We start from the raw sequence: 18,016 nt of genomic DNA on the forward strand, positions 1-18,016 counted from the left end.
CACAACTTTTCATCATCAAGGTATGAGGATGCTACTGAGCGAATGTGAAGTCTGTGGCGTTAGATCTGTAGGCCAAGTTAAACAATGTACGAGGCTTAGAAATGGGTTCCTACAGAATGGGAACAGCCATAAGGGGTCACCGCACTGCCACGCCCACCAGGTATATCGGAGGCAAAAGCTTTTCACAAGGTGTCATCATCAAGGTCTGAAGATGATATGTAGTGAGTGTGAAGTCTGTGGCGTTAAATCTGTAGGACAAGTTACATAAAGTATGAGGCAAAAACATGAAAAAAAATGAATGGGAAAACCCATAAGGGTTGCGTTAGGGGGCGCTACTGAGCTTTCGTGCTGCGCATGAGGGCAGTTCTGGTATCGAAATAATGTACTCATGGGTAAGAAGCTACACAGCAAATTTGGTGAGTCTGTGAACATCCTAAAGCCCCGAAAACATTGTTGGAAAAATGAAAATCGCAGCACGCCAAGATGGCCGACTTTCTGTTGCAGCTAAAAATCTGACAAAAATAATTCCAGCCTAAATCCTTGAGACCCATGAGTCCTGCGAATTTCATGAGGATCCGAGAAAAATGTCGCGGGGACAAATCGACGTTAGGTGGCGCTATGGAGTCCCCTGGCCACACCTACCCCCAGTCATTTTGAATTCAGATAGCGGCGCGCACATGGGACGTATGTTCCGAGTTTGGTGAGTTTTGGGGTATGTTCAGGCCGCCAAATATGCAATCTCGAGGAAGGAAGAAAAAGAATAATAATAAATAATCCTTACAGATACAATAGGTCCTCGCACGAGATTCGTGCTCGGGCCCTAATAAAGAATCCTTACAGATACAATAGGTCCTCGCACGAGATTCGTGCTCGGGCCCTAATAATAATAAACAATCCTTACAGATCCAATAGATCCTCGCACGAGATTCGTGCTTGGGCCCTAATAATAATCATTGGAAAAACAATAGGGACCTCGCAGGTTTCCTGCTCGGGCCCTAATAAAGTACGAGGCATAGAAATGAAAAAATCTAAATGGGAAAAGCCATAAGGGGGGCGTTAGGGGGCGCTACTGAGCTGTTGTGCCGCACATGAGGACAGTTGTGGTATTGAATTAACGTACTCATGGGTTAGGAAGTCCCGAAAACAGTGTCGGAAAAAATTTAAATCACTGCACGCCATTCAAGATGGCCGACTTCCTGTTGCGGCAAAAATTCCCACAAAAATAATTCCTGGCTAAATCCTTGAGACCCATGACTCCTGTAAATTTCATGAAGATCCGAGAAAGGTTTCCTGCTCGGGCCCTAATTAAAAAGCAAGCAGTGATGAACGGGCCCTCGCGTCCCATGTACGTCGGGCAGTGGCGCCGTTGGAGGGCGCGTGACTAGATGTGTGCTCGCCCGCTGCCTGTGGAAAGGCTCCTACCTAAATGGGATACGTGTCACTGAAAACACAACAGTGACATTTTCAGTGACTTGTTCTGACTGAGTTCGGTGAGTTTTGGGGTATGTTCAAGCCTCCAAAAATGCGATCCCGTGGAAGGAAGAAAAAGAATAATAATCCCTACAGATACACTGTAGGGATTATTATTGTATTTATTGTATTATTTGTAATGTGGCCTGAGCACTGTTAGTGCTCAGGCCACTGTTAGTGCTCAGGCCCTAAAAATTGGTTACAGATTAAAAAGAAACTAAATGCTGCTTCACCTTGCTTGGTCGTGCATTATGCAGTAAATGAGTAGCATATACACTCTGGCATAGATCACATTTTATGCAGGGCTGATAAAAGTACAAATGTGATGTAAATGCCAATTGTTTCAGTAATATGTTTGGTCCTGTCCACTTTCACATCCAGAGCATCTTAAAAACAGCGGGGTGAAGTTGTTTTTCAGCAGAGCACACCCCCTTATTTTGTTTTTCACATATAGGCATGACTGACCCCTTTTCCACTCATTAAATTGAAAATTGATTCTTAATTGAATCGGACACCCCAGAATCATCTGTTTACATTAAGTTTGGCTTTGATAATTATCAGTAAATACGATGACATGATTTTTCTTTATCCCCTTTGAAAGAGCAAGAAAACACGAGGGGGAAAGAGAGGGAGGGAGGGAGAGAAAGTGAAAGAAAAGTGGAAGTGAAAGAAGGATACACAGGAAAGCTCACCTGTTGTGTGTATTCTCTTCATGTCTGTGACATATTCTTACCATACAGACATTAAAATTGTAGTGAAACGTTGGTATAACATGGATATGACTGTCTACAGGTCGTTTTCAGGTCTATTTTTGCAGAGAACTGTGCACGTGTCGCGGCAGAAATGGGAGAGACTCCAAATCTCTAGATCACCCTTGACACACACAGCCAGTATGTCCAGCCCTTTACTCATACAGTTTTTTTCTGCTGCAAACAGCCAAATTAATTCACAACATTAGTCGTGAGCTCACGTTAGCCAGCAACAGCATTCAAGGAGAGTATGTCCGAGTTTAAATTCATGTAAACGCTCACCATTTGGCACTCACCGGAGACTGCAATTCTGTCTTCTTTTACGCCCTCCTCTTTGTAATGTTACTATCATGATGTAAAGTACCTTTCCCATCCAACTCCAATCAGGAGCAAAGATTATTACAATTTTTAATCCCAAAAATTTAAAATAATCTCTGCTCCTGTCAGTAAATGGCTCCGGATCAGAGTAAAATCCAGTGTGACTGTACCCATTCCTCGGGTCTGGGTTAGCTCCCGACACTTGAACTGGTTCTTAGCAGCTGGGGAGCAGCTCCTCACCACAAAATACTCTGCTAATGTCTTGTGTTTTGTTTTGATAGGGAGCCCCCTTGCAGTGGAAATTCCATATTGTACATATAAGTGTCAGATCTTTTGTGTTAAAATAGTTTGTCTTGTCTTTCCTCTGTTTTTCCTCCCTTTCAGTTGAGTCTGAGGGATAACGATCTGATCTCATTGCCTAAGGAGATAGGGGAGTTGGCTCACCTTAAAGAGCTTCACATCCAGGGCAACAGACTGACTGTGCTGCCCCCTGAACTTGGTATGAAACACACACACACACACACACACACACACACACACACACACACACACACACAAACCCACACAGGTCTTAAAGGACTCTTTAAGGTCTAAATTCAAAATGCCTCTGAATATCTTTTACAGCCTAGGTTTACACTCTGGCTTTTTTTTTTTTTTTTTTACAACATTGCCGCTTCAGTAGCTAAATACCAGTGGCTACTGCCTGTGCTATTTAAAGTGACTGCAAGGAACTTTTAAGTGTCTATGAAACAGTCTTGTGATTCCTCTGATGACTATAATGACCTGTAAAAGCAAATGAGACTATCAGCGAAAAGACTAAAGCTATTTTTATATAGGTAAGGGATAATGTATAGTTCGGAGGTTGTTATGGAGAAATAAACCCTGACAGGTTCACGTCGGGGTTCCATACAACCTGAAGGGGTTTATTTCAACATAACAACCGACTAACTATACATTATCCCGCTTATTACAAGGCTTACGAGTGAAATAAATAATCACCCACAATGATTCAGCAGCGACAAGGATTGATGGGTAAAGTTTTCACTTTCACTTTCACTTTCAAGGCTGGCCTGAGAGAGGAGCTGGACAGCGGTGCTTCTTATGCTGTGGTTGGTGTAACGCGTTGAAAGTCCAGCTGTCTTGCTCATGTTGCTATACGTTGCCAGGGCGGATCAGAGCGCCGTCCCTAGCAACGGTCTGTTATACTTGACGACGGTCATGATACAGAAATAACAGACCGTAGAACGCAGCGATGGACCAGTCAGAGAACAGCATTCAATAGAGCCGTGTAATAATCTTATTAATGCCTGTGCTCTGATCCGATCACTCGGACTTGCAAATGCTATCGCAATGCACGCGCCGCCTTCATGCACTAGCAAAGATCTTTACAACAGATTATACCGCTTTTGTCCAAAGGGGCTGGAATCAACAAAAACCTAAAGTTCCTCGTTGTCACTTTAACAATAATGAAATGTGTATGTTTTTTTTCCATTTTTGTTATTTATTTTTTTTGTAATTTCTAATACTAGAGATTATAAATGACCCTGTCCACCAACATACTGACATCTCTACTACTAACAACTACTGACACATGAGCCTCATCACCAATTAACAGTTATTTCATAGTTTTATCACACCACTTTGATATATTTACATCATATGTCTGAGGCCAGTTGCACCAACAGGGCTAACATCTGGTCTTAAACTAAAGCTTGATTTATGTTTCTGCGTTGAATCTACGTCATACCTATGGCATTGTGTATGTGCATGCCCTACGCCATCGTTTAAGCCCTAGCCTGACGTGCACCTCTCCAGAAATGTAACTGCACATCCCATTGACGTAGACCGCAACGACTGTGATTGCTCCGCCTTGAAGCATAGCATTTTCCGTCTTCTCCTCTGGTGCAAATAAGGGCGATTGTGACCTGTAGTTTCCCCAATAAACACACTGCAGTCTTCGGCAGTTGCAGTCCCTCCTGACTGACTGGCAGCTGCTCATCTTGGATCCTCCTCTCTTCAGTGCCGAGTGTCTCTGGGCGAGAGAGTGTGGACAGGCTGAATGCCCCTAAATGATCAGCCCGGTGGCAAACGCTGCTTTGCTGAAAATCAGGTTGTTTAAACTGGGCTTGTATGAAGGCCCTCCCGGCCCCTGCCTGTCAACTCTGCATAGCCTAGAAACACAGCTGCAAGTCGAATGGGTCGGTGTGTTTAAAGGTTAAAGGTTTTTGCTGCAAATAGGTATACAAACAACTTAGGGTGTTTGGAATGTGTCATTCCTGTGTGTCATACAGTAGTAGCCAACTCGAAGTTCCCCCGATTCCCTGGTAGGACCTCTGCGGGACCATGATTGGTCCGTGGCAGCTCCGTGACGGGCTCCCGCTTGGCCCGTGGGGATAATTTAATCCCCCGCGATGACGTAGTGAATGCAGCCACGACTGTTAACGCCCCTCTGCAGCCTGTGTGAAAATCAGCTGCAGCGCCTCATTTGTCCACCGGGAGGAGCAGTGATTTTGACCCGAGTTAATCTGTCAATCACTTTTCCTCCTCCTTTCTTTTTTCCCTCAGATGAATTGCCTCCAAAACAGGCGATATAAGTAGCTTCAAAGATAAATAAACACAGAGCACAAATAAAAATGTATATCACTCGCAGTTTACTTGTCTACAGATTTTGCATTCTAGTAAATGTTTGCCTTGTGGTGGTTTTAATGTTAACACTGAAGCATACGGTGCGCAAATAAACCCTAACGAATAAATAAACAACATGCCGACGTGTCCGTGAATATACACGCATGAGACTGTATGTGTAAAAAGAAAGTGTGGTCCTAAGTGACCGTGTAACGCCCGCCAACGTAATAATGTCCGCAAACGTAATAAACCACAAACGTAATAAAAATCTGCAGCATTTAATGTAATAAACCCACAAATGTAATACATTTTCCACAAACGTAATAGCTGCTGCCTACTACAAACGTAACACGCAATTTCCCACAAATGTAATAACTATTACGTGTGCAGGGATTTATTCCGTTTGTGGGGAAGTGAAAATCTGTATTACAATAACTTCCCACAAATGTAATAATACAATGAATAATGGTCGTTGTGGTGGTTGTTTGTTTGTTTGCCTATACGCCTGCTAATACTACTGACCGTGGTTGCAAAATCCAGCGGCGGACTCTCCGCTCCGCTATCACACAACGGATAAACCCCCCCCCCCCGCTGGCAATAAAAATCTGAAGAAATCTGGATCTGAATTAAGTTATCAATTTGTGATGTAAATAAATAACAAAATTCAATCATTAAAGTCTGTTTCAAGGTGTAGCCTATACAAAATACTTTTCTTTGAATAACAATGTGACTGATATAGTTTTTCACACTCAAAAAGTTACATTATCTTGTTAAAATCCTTTTCTTTGGTTCAGCACCGCGGACAGCAGTGAGAGAGAGAGATGATCCTCAACACTAGGACGGCCAAGACGGTCATTTTGACCGTTTTCAAATGTATAATTTGATAATAATAATCTATAATTAGTTTATAAAATTTGTATTATATAATTGTATGTTGTTTTATTGTTCTATTGCCTAACTCCTTTCTTGGCTCTTTTTTTGTTTTTGTTTTAGATCAGCTCGTTTCCAGCTTTTTCGATTATTTATTTTTTTTATTATATATTATTAGGCCTAAGTGTTAAAATAAAACGTTTCATAATCAAATAAGATACTTTTAATTGTTAATTTTCTTGTTAATTTTCTTAGTTTTATCTATTAAAATCTTGTAATCTAATGTAATCCAGAGGAAATACAGCGTTAAAGATAAAAATGTTTAAAGCAGGACCTTCTAAAGAAATTCATGCTCATTTTCTAATCAATTCAAAGTCAAAGCAGTAGTGGGGGATGCTTGGAGATGGTGATGCTCTGGAGCAGGTGTGAATGTTCAGTAGTTTAGGGTGTGTTGGGGCTGCATGCATACCTTCCAGGATGATAATCAGAGAGTACAATAGGTTAGCCAGACAATTGTGTGACTAGTGAAATGTGTGAATGTGTAAACACTTTATATTGGAGTCAATTTCCCTACCCCCACCACTTCTCCTACAGGTTATCTACAACCTGATAATACATTCAATTTTTTTTCCATTTCAGAATGCCACCAGCAAGGACAGATCCTTGTGTGCTGGATGTGATTGTTATCATCCAAAATGGATAGAGTGATGTGGACATGATATTAGACATTGATGCAAGTGATGCAGAGTCAGGTGACAATACCTGTGGACAAGTGGACAAAGTACTGTAAACCAACAAGCCACTTATTGCCCAGACAGGGTGGACATTGAGTCCGAACCAAAAAACACGCCATTCTCCATGACTGGTATCACTAGTAGTAATATACATATTGGTCCCAATAATATTCTCTCCGGTCCAGCTCTCACAGAAGATGTAATTTCCCTCCTTACACAATTGGAATACTTCTGGAAGTTTGTGTCTGAACATATGATTAAAGCTCTGACAACAAACACAAATGATGTTCAAATTTGAACAGCCAGCTGCATTGCAGGATTGCATGATTTGTGTGACACTGGGTGACCAATAGGTGGCCCATTAGTGCAAACAAAAGGTTGAGCAATGATAATGCTAATTCCCTGGTCGAAGGCATGCACTGAATACCTGCATCTGCAAACATCTTCCAAAAGGCTTTTCATCACTCCCTTAGTTTTTCCTCTTTAAATGTAGATTCACAGTAAATAAATTGTGATAAAAAAAAATTGACAGTAGGTATTATTAGCTACAACAATTTATTTCCAGATAAAACAGTGGCCAGTGCATCTCCAGTAGCTAGGTCTGTTATAATTTCACTTCTTAAATCAAACATGTACTCGTGGTTCTATGAATTATGTGAATTTCCACTCACCGCCAGAGGCGGCGCTGTAAATGCCGCCTCTGGCGATATGTACTGTATTCTGTGAGAGAAGCGCCATCTCCTGGTCATGTCCTGTATTTCATTGAATGGGTAGAGTTTCAGTAAAAACTAGTCACGCCCAGGAAAAGGAGGGGGTCTCTGCTGGGACTCTGATGGGAGCAGCATAGCAGGCTGGGAGGGGAACTTCTATGTGGCTACCACTGTATGGTGTGAAAACCACGACTATAGAACTCCTGACAGCAAGGCAGAAACGTGTGTAGTGTGAACAGGATGGCAAACTGACAACTTTGAAAGTAATGTAGTGTGATCAAGTCATTAGTGGCCAACAGATCTTTGGTGATCAGTTCTGTTGGCCACTAATGACTTGATCACGCTACATGACTTTTGAAGTTGTCAGTTTGCCATCCTGTTCACACTACACAACTGTGGTTATACAGAGAGCAGCTTCTAGTGTTAGTGTGTGTTATGAATGTGAATAAGGCAAAATCTACACAAATTAACAGATGATGAGTGTGATCAATTTGTCTATGTTTGCAGGCAATTTGGATCTGACTGGTCCTAAGCAGGTGTTTAAAGCGGAGAATAATCCCTGGGTCACTCCTATTGCAGACCAGTTCCAGCTGGGTGTCTCCCATGTTTTTGAATATGTTCGCTCAGAGACCTACAAGTAGTAAGTAATAAAAAACACACACACACACACACACACACACACACACACACACACACATATGCATTCCTACCTTTCTAACAGTGGACTGGTTTATACACTAAGTGTGTGGACCTATGTTTCTAGTCATTTTGAAAAAGAAAAAAGGGATAAAAAACTTTAATTTAAGGTATTTTTTCATAAAAATTCATTCATTTTTTGCAATGTTACGTAGATGAAAAAATGCAGACCTTGAAATTTGTTTTATGTGGGAGTTGAAGGACATATCTTGATCAAAGATAACTCCCAGATTCCTGACGGTGGTGTTGGAGGCCAAGTTAATGCCATCCAAACTAGCTATATCATTAGATAATGCATCTCTAAGGTGTTTAGGACCAAGTACTATAACTTCGGTTTTATCTGAATTTAACAGCAGAAAATTGCAGGTCATCCAGGTCTTAATGTCCTTGAGACATGCATGGAGTTTAGTAAGCTGATTAGTTTCATCTGGCTTTATTGATAGGTATAACTGGGTATCATCTGCGTAACAATGAAAGTTTATGGAGTGTTTCCGAATTATATTTCCTAAAGGGAGCATATATAGGGTGAATAGTATGGGTCCAAGCACGGAGCCTTGAAGAACACCATGACTAACCTTGGTATACAGGGATGACTCATCATTAACATGTACAAACTGAAATCGATCAGATAAATAGGACTTAAACCAGTTTAATGCGGGTCCTTTAATGCCAATTAAGTGTTCCAGTCTCTGTAGTAGAATGTGATGATCAATGGTATCAAATGCAGCACTAAGATCTAGTAAGACCAGGACAGAGACAAGTCCTTTGTCAGAAGCGATTAGGAGGTCATTTGTAACTTTCACCAGTGCCGTCTCTGTGCTATGATGTGTTCTAAAACCTGATTGAAAATCCTCATATAAACTATTGTTATGAAGAAAGTCACATAGCTGGTTGGCGACTGCTTTCTCAAGGATCTTGGAGAGGAAAGGGAGGTTGGATATAGGTCTATAGTTGGCTAAAGCTTCTGGATCAAGATTAGGCTTTTTAAGGAGCGGTCTAATTACAGCTAGTTTAAAGGACTGTGGTACGTATCCTGTTAATAGAGACAACAGCCTCTAAAAAATTACTTCAGTGAACTTCATTGCACTTGGCAGAGGAACCAGACAGGGATATCCACTCTCACATTACTATTTACCCTATTCATCAAACCATTAGACGTGGCAATACATAAAAAAATTTGCATCACCGGCATCACAACAAAAACCATAACACACAAAATCAGTCTCTATGAAGAAGACATACTAGTATTTCTGCAAAAATGACAAAAAGCACTTAATGAGGTTATCAAAGTCATCAATGCCTACTCTGACTTTTCTGACTGTTTAATAAAATGGATTAACCAAGTTTGACTAAATCACCACCTTAAAGTTGCACTATGTACTGTAGTTTTAGGCAAGACATTTTAATCAGACTAGATCTTCAGTGACTGATTTATTATGCTGAAGCAAACTACATAAACTGTTTTCATGACTGAAACAATTTCTTTTCTTTTTTTCACTTTGTTTATGTTTGGCAGACCCTGCCACCTTTCTAGCATTAAACAGTGTTCTGGGGACCTAATTTCCCTCTGAGAACGGCTTCAGTTATGGAAAAATAAATATTCCTGAATATGAATTATTACTTTATTAATATTGTAAATATTAAAAAATTTGGAGTTGGAATTTCTACTCCAAAAGTACATAGTGCCCCTTTAATGTGGTTGAGGATTTTTTGTGTCCCTGTGTTCCTGTGAGCCTGGGAGCTATGTTGTTGGGGGCAATAGCTCCTCGTAGGGTCTCCCTTGGCAAATTGGTCTCAGGGGCGAACCAGGGCCCCAAGACCAAACCGTGTGATCACAAGTGAAACACAACGTGACACACAGAAATGTCCGTTTTGTTCCCTCTGTAGCATTTAGTCATGCTAAATACCATGCCCCGCTGCTGACCCATTCGGTTTGCCTCTGATCTCTGGTCATGCATCTGCCAGAGTAGGTTAAGCATGATGGTCCTACAGTGATCATCGTCATCCACAGATAAAAGTGTTTTAAAGTGATGCACATTGCCAAACTGAGTGAATACATATGACACATTATGTTACAATCCACTGTGGTTTCAGTCATTCTTGCTACGAGTCTGATCGCTAGCTTATGTGATTGGCCACAGAAATGGGACATCTGCCTGCGTTTCTCTGACTGTTGTTTGTGCTTATGCACTGAGAAGCAGCTCAGAGTACCCGGCCTTATTGGAGGGCTTTGGTTGGGTTCCATTTGGGGACTCTATTGTTCTTTTGAGGGACTTCAACGCTCACGCGGACTACAATGGGGAAACCTAAATGGGGGTGATTGGGAGGAACAGCCTGTCTGTTCTGAACCTGAGTGGTGCATTGTTATTGGATTTCTCTGCTAGTCATGGATTGGCCACACTGAACACCATGTTCGATCATAAGGTGCTTCATAATTGTACTTGGTACCAGGCCTACCTACCAGATTGAAGGACAGATCTGCAGGCATATGTCTTGGGCAGTCAGGTGAATAGAGGAGCAGAGCTGTCAACTGATCACCACCTGGTGATGCATTGGATCAGATGGCAGGGGAGGCTGCCAAAGACAGCTGGTAATCCCAGACGAGTATTGACAGTGAACTCGGAATGTCTGGTAGAGGTCTGTCGGGTCTTCGACTCCCACCTGAAGACCTGAGAATGAGACTCAAAAATCAATCAATGTTTCTTCAGAATCACTTGAAGAGTTTGCCTACATTTCATAGTGTTGCTTTAATTGTCTAGCTTGCACACTGGCCTGCCTTTCCTTCCTGTTTCTCTCTCCTTTCTGTCTCCCTCTTCTTTCTGTTTCTTCCTCTTCTTTCTGTTTTCCATCTACCAGCAACATTAGTTAAGATTTATAAAGTCAGCCAAAAAGCACACCTAGCATTTAGGATTCCATTGTCATAACTGCAGGTGAGCCGTGTGTGGAGGAGCTTGTTAATTATGTAGCCAATTAAAACCGACGTGCACTGAACGACATTGCAACATCCAGGTGCACTTTCAAGCTTGTACAAAACAACAACATATGTAGGCCTAAATTGAATAGGAGAGGTCTTATCACAATCAGTATGATTACTGATGTAATTCCAGAGAGTGTCTCTTGCTCTCAGCAAAACATGTGGGATTGACAGTAGATGCAAGAGAAGGAGTGTGGGCAGATTGTCCACTATTTAATCATTCCTGGATGGCTTCATTCTCACGGACAGATAAAAAAAGAAATAAAAATATAAAATGCTAAAATGGGTTACCAAATATACTTGGATGGCCATTAATATATCTTGGCGGACACCCCTGTCTATGTGTAAGAAACACTGAAAGGCTTCATAATAAAAGCTTTAAATGATTAAATAAAAGGGGGCTTTTATTGTAAAGAAGTTATAAGAAATGAAATGCATTTGTAACTGAATTAGTGGAACCACTTTGTGGTGATTCTTCGATAGTGCTGTGGGGATCGGACAAGCGCATCATTGGTTTAAAACACATCTTAAAGCAGGTAGCCCAGTTGTGATGGAAATGTAAATCCATGCCACACCGGGCTGCCGCGTTGAGTCAAACTGAGTAGAGCCAGGCCAGCAGATGGGTAGGGAGGGGAACATCTGGAATAGCCTGCTACCTCTGTGAACTGACCCCAGATAAGTGGAAGAAAAATGATGGATGGATGGATTGAATATATCAAGGTTTATTAATCCTTTTACAAACCAGGTTGCAAAATTAAACTTAGTTGAAGTTCCTTTGTGGTGCACAAAAAAATCAATACAAAACAAAGATAAAGCTATTTTAGGGAGTGGAATTTAGTTTGGACAAGTGAATAAAGGCATCTCACATACTGAGGGAAGAAGCTGCTCAAGGCTTCCACAGTCTGGTGCAGGGGGTGCAGGGAGCTTCATCCGTCCAACAATTTTTACTGATGGTTTGACCCTGTTGATCATCCTCTGCTGCGACTCAGATACTACCTCTGAAGGCGCATCAGAGCCACAGCGAAACTGTCTCCCCTCTCCACATCTGAACTTTCACACAATGGCGTTGCGGAGAATCGGCGCATTATTCCCGCACTGAAAGGGCATTGTGAATGGGGCTTCTAATAAAACACAGTTGATTATCCTAAATGTCATTAAGTGTCATTCGTTCTGTTATGGTTATAGTTAAGTTGTCTTGGTTATTTCAATCAAACACAGTCACAAGACATTTAAAAAAAAATTTAAACTTTGCCTTAAAAGTGACATAATTCACTGAATGACACTTTGTGATAACAGACATGCTGTTATGTCAGTCTTATTCACACCCTTGTCACCCTCTGTCTTAAGTAATACGTGCTTCAATTAGGGGTGTCACAGAACACTAATATTAAATCGTTTTAATATTATATTGTTTAAGGGAATTTTTTGGCTACAATAATCATGCTAGCCTTAACGATTAAAGCTATAAAAAAGCACTTAAAAATAAAATGTAGTACAATTTGAGGGAGCAACTGTCATCAATGACACAATGGCCAAATATTGGATGTGGTGCGCACTGCAGCCACTGCTGAAATAAATGACTTCACGCCTTCACTGCTGACACAGCATTATCCAAAGATTCCACTGGATGCATGTCCGTTGCGTTCCAGCTCCGGTACGGTTTTGCTCCGTCATCCGGCAAACCCCACCGGTTGCGTTTTGAGTCCGGCACGGCGCAGCACTGCCGAACATTTGGAGTTACGAGACCAAGGGGTTCCTGTGATAATTACATAATCACACGTGACCGCAGATATAGGTATGTGTTATAAACACAACAACACGAAGTGTTCCCAACCGAAGGATTAGAAGAAGTGCTTTTATTTCTCTCTTTTTTGAGATTTTTGTGCTAGTGTCAACACAGGGTTTTATTTTGAAAATTAACCAGATGTTATGTTGTTGTTTCGGTGTGTGACTTCCTGTCTGCTTTGTGCTGAATTCGGCTGAATTGCTGCATTGTGCTCCGGCATCCAGCAGAAATAGAAGTCCTGCGTATCTGCTCCGGAGGGCTGTAAGACTTCTTCATTCATCCTCCACACTTAATTGTATAAAATTGTTTTGTTTTTTTTGTTGCTTTTTTTCTGTTATGTAGCATAAAGGACTCAGTTTTGTTTTACAACCCTGGTGTTGTAAATTGACAATAAGTGAACCTTTAACTTTATCTAAGTTTCCTCATCACTTCATTCTCAAGGTTTATTGAACAAAAAAAAGTTAATCTTGTGTTAGTCATGGAAGTCTGCCTGGAGAATCATGATTAAATAAAGAAGCAAAAAAACTGCATATTTGAAAAAAATCTGAGCAGTTTTCCACCTTAAAATAATCTCAAAAGGCAAAGGGGATCTGTCTCCAAGGCTAATCAAACAGGTGCAAACAGGGTTTGAGATTTAATGTGTGATGTATACTGGTTGATATTATGTTATATTATAAATGTGAGAAATATGATCAATACAATGTGTATTTTAGAGCACAGAAGTGTTAGTCTAAGCAGTCTTCTCTCATATGGAGATGAAATGCTGGAGGTAGTAGTATGAAGCAGAAGGCTGCTATGAATTCTTTGTTCCAGGCAGAAGGAGATGCTGCAAATCCTCTGTGTGAATGCCTCAAACTGCTGCTCTGAGGCATGCTCTGGAACTGATCCCTGCACTGTGTGACTGTGTGTGAGTTAGACAAGAAGACCATGTCTCAACCATATCCCTTTCCATATTATGTTTGCATACTTGTATGAGCAGTGTATGGCAGTGAGTCTTCTATCTGTGTGCACATCTTTCCAAATAGTTTTGTTGAACAAATAGGAATTATTCAGGCACTATATATATGCAGCAGCTGACAGTGCCAGTGCACTGGGCCAATGTTTAACTCCTCAAAATGAGAAAAGATTTCATGAAATGATTATAGATATCATAATGCACAGGGTTTCAAGTGTCTCCTGTCCCATCCATCCACTGCAGATGTAGTATCCAAAACCTAGATTAGTAACCAGTATAAATTATTATAATATTCTTATAGAATGTTAGTATAATATTTTTAAATCTTAGTGAGATATATTCAAATCAAATCAAATCAAATTTTATTTGTATAGCCCAAATTCACAAATCACAGTTTGCCTCAGAGGGCTTTACAATCTGTACAGAGACGACACCCTCTGTCCTTCGACCCTCGATTCGAGTGAGGAAAAACTTGCCCCAAAAAAAAAGGCCCTTTTTTTATTAAAATTTAATTTAATTCAGGAGAGACTAGTATGAAGAAAAGAAAATGTTTATTACAGTAGATGATATGTGATGATGTGTCTTCAGCACTTTGACTCTACTGGGAGATTTTGTGATAGAAGGGCATCTGCCTTGAGCAATAGCAATTAAATCCACCCACGTAGTCCAGACGTTGGTGGTGGTGGCTGATGACTCTTCTGGAACTGATAGGCTGATGAAATGATAAAGCTGGTGAGTCTGCGAAGACTGGGCAGAGATGGATCGGTGAAGACTGGGTGGAGATGGGGAGGTGGCAGGGGCACAAAAAACAGCAGCATATATCTGTTTAAGAATGTACAACCAACATTACAATTTTTTATGTTTTGTGCCTTCATTAAATACTTAAATAAATGCAAATACAAAGAAATGCATAACAATACTCTCTCTACACTTTGCATCAGTTAACGTTGCCACAATGTCAACGACATAAGCCACATTTAAGCCACCTTCATACAGGGACAGGATTGGTGTAAATGACCTCGAGCTATACTGTGTATTCAGGGAAACTAACAAGTTATTAATCTTGCAGTCCGGTCCAGGGGCCTCATTTATAGAGCTTGCTTACTAACAAAATAGGGCTTGAAATGCCACTTTAAAGCATAAATTGAGATTTATAAAAAAAAAATAAAAATACTCAACATGGAAATGTGTGTAAATTTACGGAAACTTTGACCCATGCATATGTACAAGGGGAAACACCGATGGTGAGGTGGTGAATAGAAGCCAGATTGTAGAAATTAAATGTGAAGGCATTATTTTACACCTAATGATGCATCTCACACTTGATTTCACTTCAAGCTGGGGTTGGTAATTCTGTTCAGAAGCATTTATTATTATATTTTTAGAAAACCTCTGAACATCCAGGCAACAATCAAAACACCAAATGCTTTGAATTTTCTTTTTCTTTTTTTTCAAATCCATTGTCTGTGGCTGCGACAGGGCTATGATAACTTCATCCAATCAATTTTAGCAGACTGAAGATATTTTTTGGACATCAATCTGTCCTTACCTGCCCATGCTGCCCTTCATTCAGTGCATGTGACTGCAGTCTACGCAACGCACATCTGGAGCTGTGGCAGAGTGAGCTCATTGTTTACGGACAAGAATGGCAAAGAAAGTGCAGCCACACTTTTCATTATGAGCTGTGCCTACAGCAGCTTGCACTGCCAAACAGAGGGAGAAAAGAAAGACCGAACTCAAGAAGGCTATAAACAAGAAGTTGGCTAGCCCAAGAGGTTAAACGAGAGTCAACATTGGCGTGGCTTTTCAACGATGGTGACAACTGATCAAGTCGAAGGCCAAAAAATAGACGTGATCTGTTGGACAGGAAATGAGCTGGTTTGTTTTGGTTGGGGGAAATGTATTATTACTCTGCATTATGTAGTCAATGCTGCTAACTAGCTAGCTAGCTATGATAGACTACTGCTGCATGGAACATATTTACATGTAACCTTACCATTTACACGCTGGCCAACGTTTACACGTACTGTGGATCTAATCCAAATAACAGTATTCACACATGCACTGCTTGTAGGTGGGTGCTCCTGGTAGCTTTTTGACACCTACAATGCTGTACCGAGTTCTCTTCCCAGACAGCTTCACGACCATTCCCACCTGGGCTCACCTAGGCTTTGCAACCCACATAAAGGCCGGTTGGACCAACGACCCACAAGTGGCCCTAGCGACTCTGAAACTCAGAGCTCACACGTGTCCTTAAGGACTCTGTAAGGACACTCCCACACAGAGTTTAAAGGCCTACCAACTCCTCTCCAGTTAGTTAGAACTGAATAAGCCTCTTGGATGAGAGGTGAAACGTCGTCAAGAAACTGAAACAAGTCCAGTTGCCTATGATACAGCACCTAGATTTACCATGACCTGGATGACTGAGAACCTTCATCAACGACATGATTGGATATTCTTATGGAACAGAGCTTGACTGTCCTCAGCATGCTGTGAACATATACACTTTTATATATACACAATTTCTGAATACTAACAAAAGAATTACTGAAAACTAATAAAGCTACCTTGACAGTACTAACAATGGCTATGTTAGTTGTTTACGTTGATGATAATACTCAGTGTTCATTGCAAGCAAATGAAACATGAAGTAGCTACTTGTAGTTAGATGTTGTGATGAAAACGATGCTCCGATATACTCTCCTTCCCACTGCTCTTGAGGACTCAGGACTCGTCAGCGGTATTCTGTAGTCATCAGACAGAGTGCGTCCGTGGTTTGGGGGGAGTTGCTTTGGAGAGAGGCCTGACTGGAGGGATATTCTTGGGATTTTTTGGCTGGATATTTTCAAAATCTAGCATGGGCTTGACGATTTTTCCATCTTACCAACCCCAGCTTTAACATCAAATTTCAATTGTAAATCCATGTTAATGTAAACATTCTAACCAGCAGTGTCATTTGTTTGCGCTGGTAGTGAAGGATAATTATTCCATAAACACCTTTCAGTTGTAAAAGACAAAAGCTAACTCAAATCTGAAATCAACGTTTCATCAGCTCTCTCACCATCATATTCAACCCTGGAGCACAGGGGAGAGGGCCGGATGGTTTGGTAACTAACTGTTGTTTTGTGATAGTAATCTGTAATGACCTTGCTGTTGTAGAAATCTAATACTACATCAAATAGCTTTAAAGAATGAATACTGTACATATATCACCAAGTTTCCGTGTTGTTGTTTTGTGTAAAATCGCTGCAGTGAACACGAATATGCTGTCAGGCACACACTGTGCAATGCACAGAGCACACTGGAGACTGAGTGGTGACCGCCACACACAATGCCTTCTCCAGAACATCAGCCGGTACATCTTAACCTCCTCCACATAGGGATTGTATAAGATAGCTAGATAGCTAGATAGCTAACTTTATTACTCCCCGAGGGGAAATTAGGTCATCATAGCAGTGGGTACATTCAAGTTACAAATACAATCAAAATACAATTGTATAGAAACAATAACAAACAATAAAGTACTATATACAATAATAAAGTACTATATACAATAAATTATCACAGCCTGGAAATTAAGCCATTAAGTTCATCATAATAAAAATTAATAGTTTTCACGAAGCAAACCTCTATTTCGAAATGACTTTTCAGGGTGGGGGATACCACTGATAATCGCGATCATTTTGGCAAGTATAGTAGTCAGTCTGATCTCTAATAAAAATATAAATACTGCTGTAGCACCCTATAATGTAATAATTTCCTGAAAATGTAATAACGCCTGAAAATGTAATTAAATTTGCACTTAACTCAATTGAAAATGTAATAAAACCCAATAATGTAATAACTTCACCAATAATGTAATAAAATAATCTGACTGACATTGTAATAACATTTTTACCTATAATGTAATACCTTATTACATTATAGGGAATTTATTACATTTTCAGGAGTTTTTTTTTTTCCAAAACTGATATGTAATACTTGACAGATAATGTAATATATATGTTCATTTCCAGTCCAGAGTTCTACAGAGTTCTTTTGTGTTTTGAGAATCTAAGAATGTTAAAAACACTTGATTTGAAACAACAGAATAACTATTGGGTTAAATTGCAGACCTTGAGTACCATAC

At 40.5% G+C, this 18,016-nt stretch overlaps 1 protein-coding gene across 3 annotated transcripts in view; it reads left to right on the forward strand.

Annotated features, from left to right (window-relative positions):
- The window catches only part of rsu1 (Ras suppressor protein 1), a 168,128-nt gene that overhangs the window by 114,908 nt on the left and 35,204 nt on the right, over window positions 1–18,016 (forward strand). For all 3 annotated transcript variants that reach the window (XM_084340835.1, XM_084340834.1, XM_084340836.1), the window contains exons 7-8: window positions 2,922–3,036; window positions 7,984–8,116. In XM_084340835.1, the coding sequence (XP_084196961.1) occupies window positions 2,922–3,036; window positions 7,984–8,116 (248 nt within the window). The remainder of the gene's footprint in view (window positions 1–2,921; window positions 3,037–7,983; window positions 8,117–18,016) is intronic.

Source organism: Pagrus pagrus (genome assembly GCF_965226575.1).
Source record: "Pagrus pagrus genome assembly, chromosome: 20".
NCBI classification, from domain to species: Eukaryota; Metazoa; Chordata; class Actinopteri; order Spariformes; family Sparidae; genus Pagrus; species Pagrus pagrus.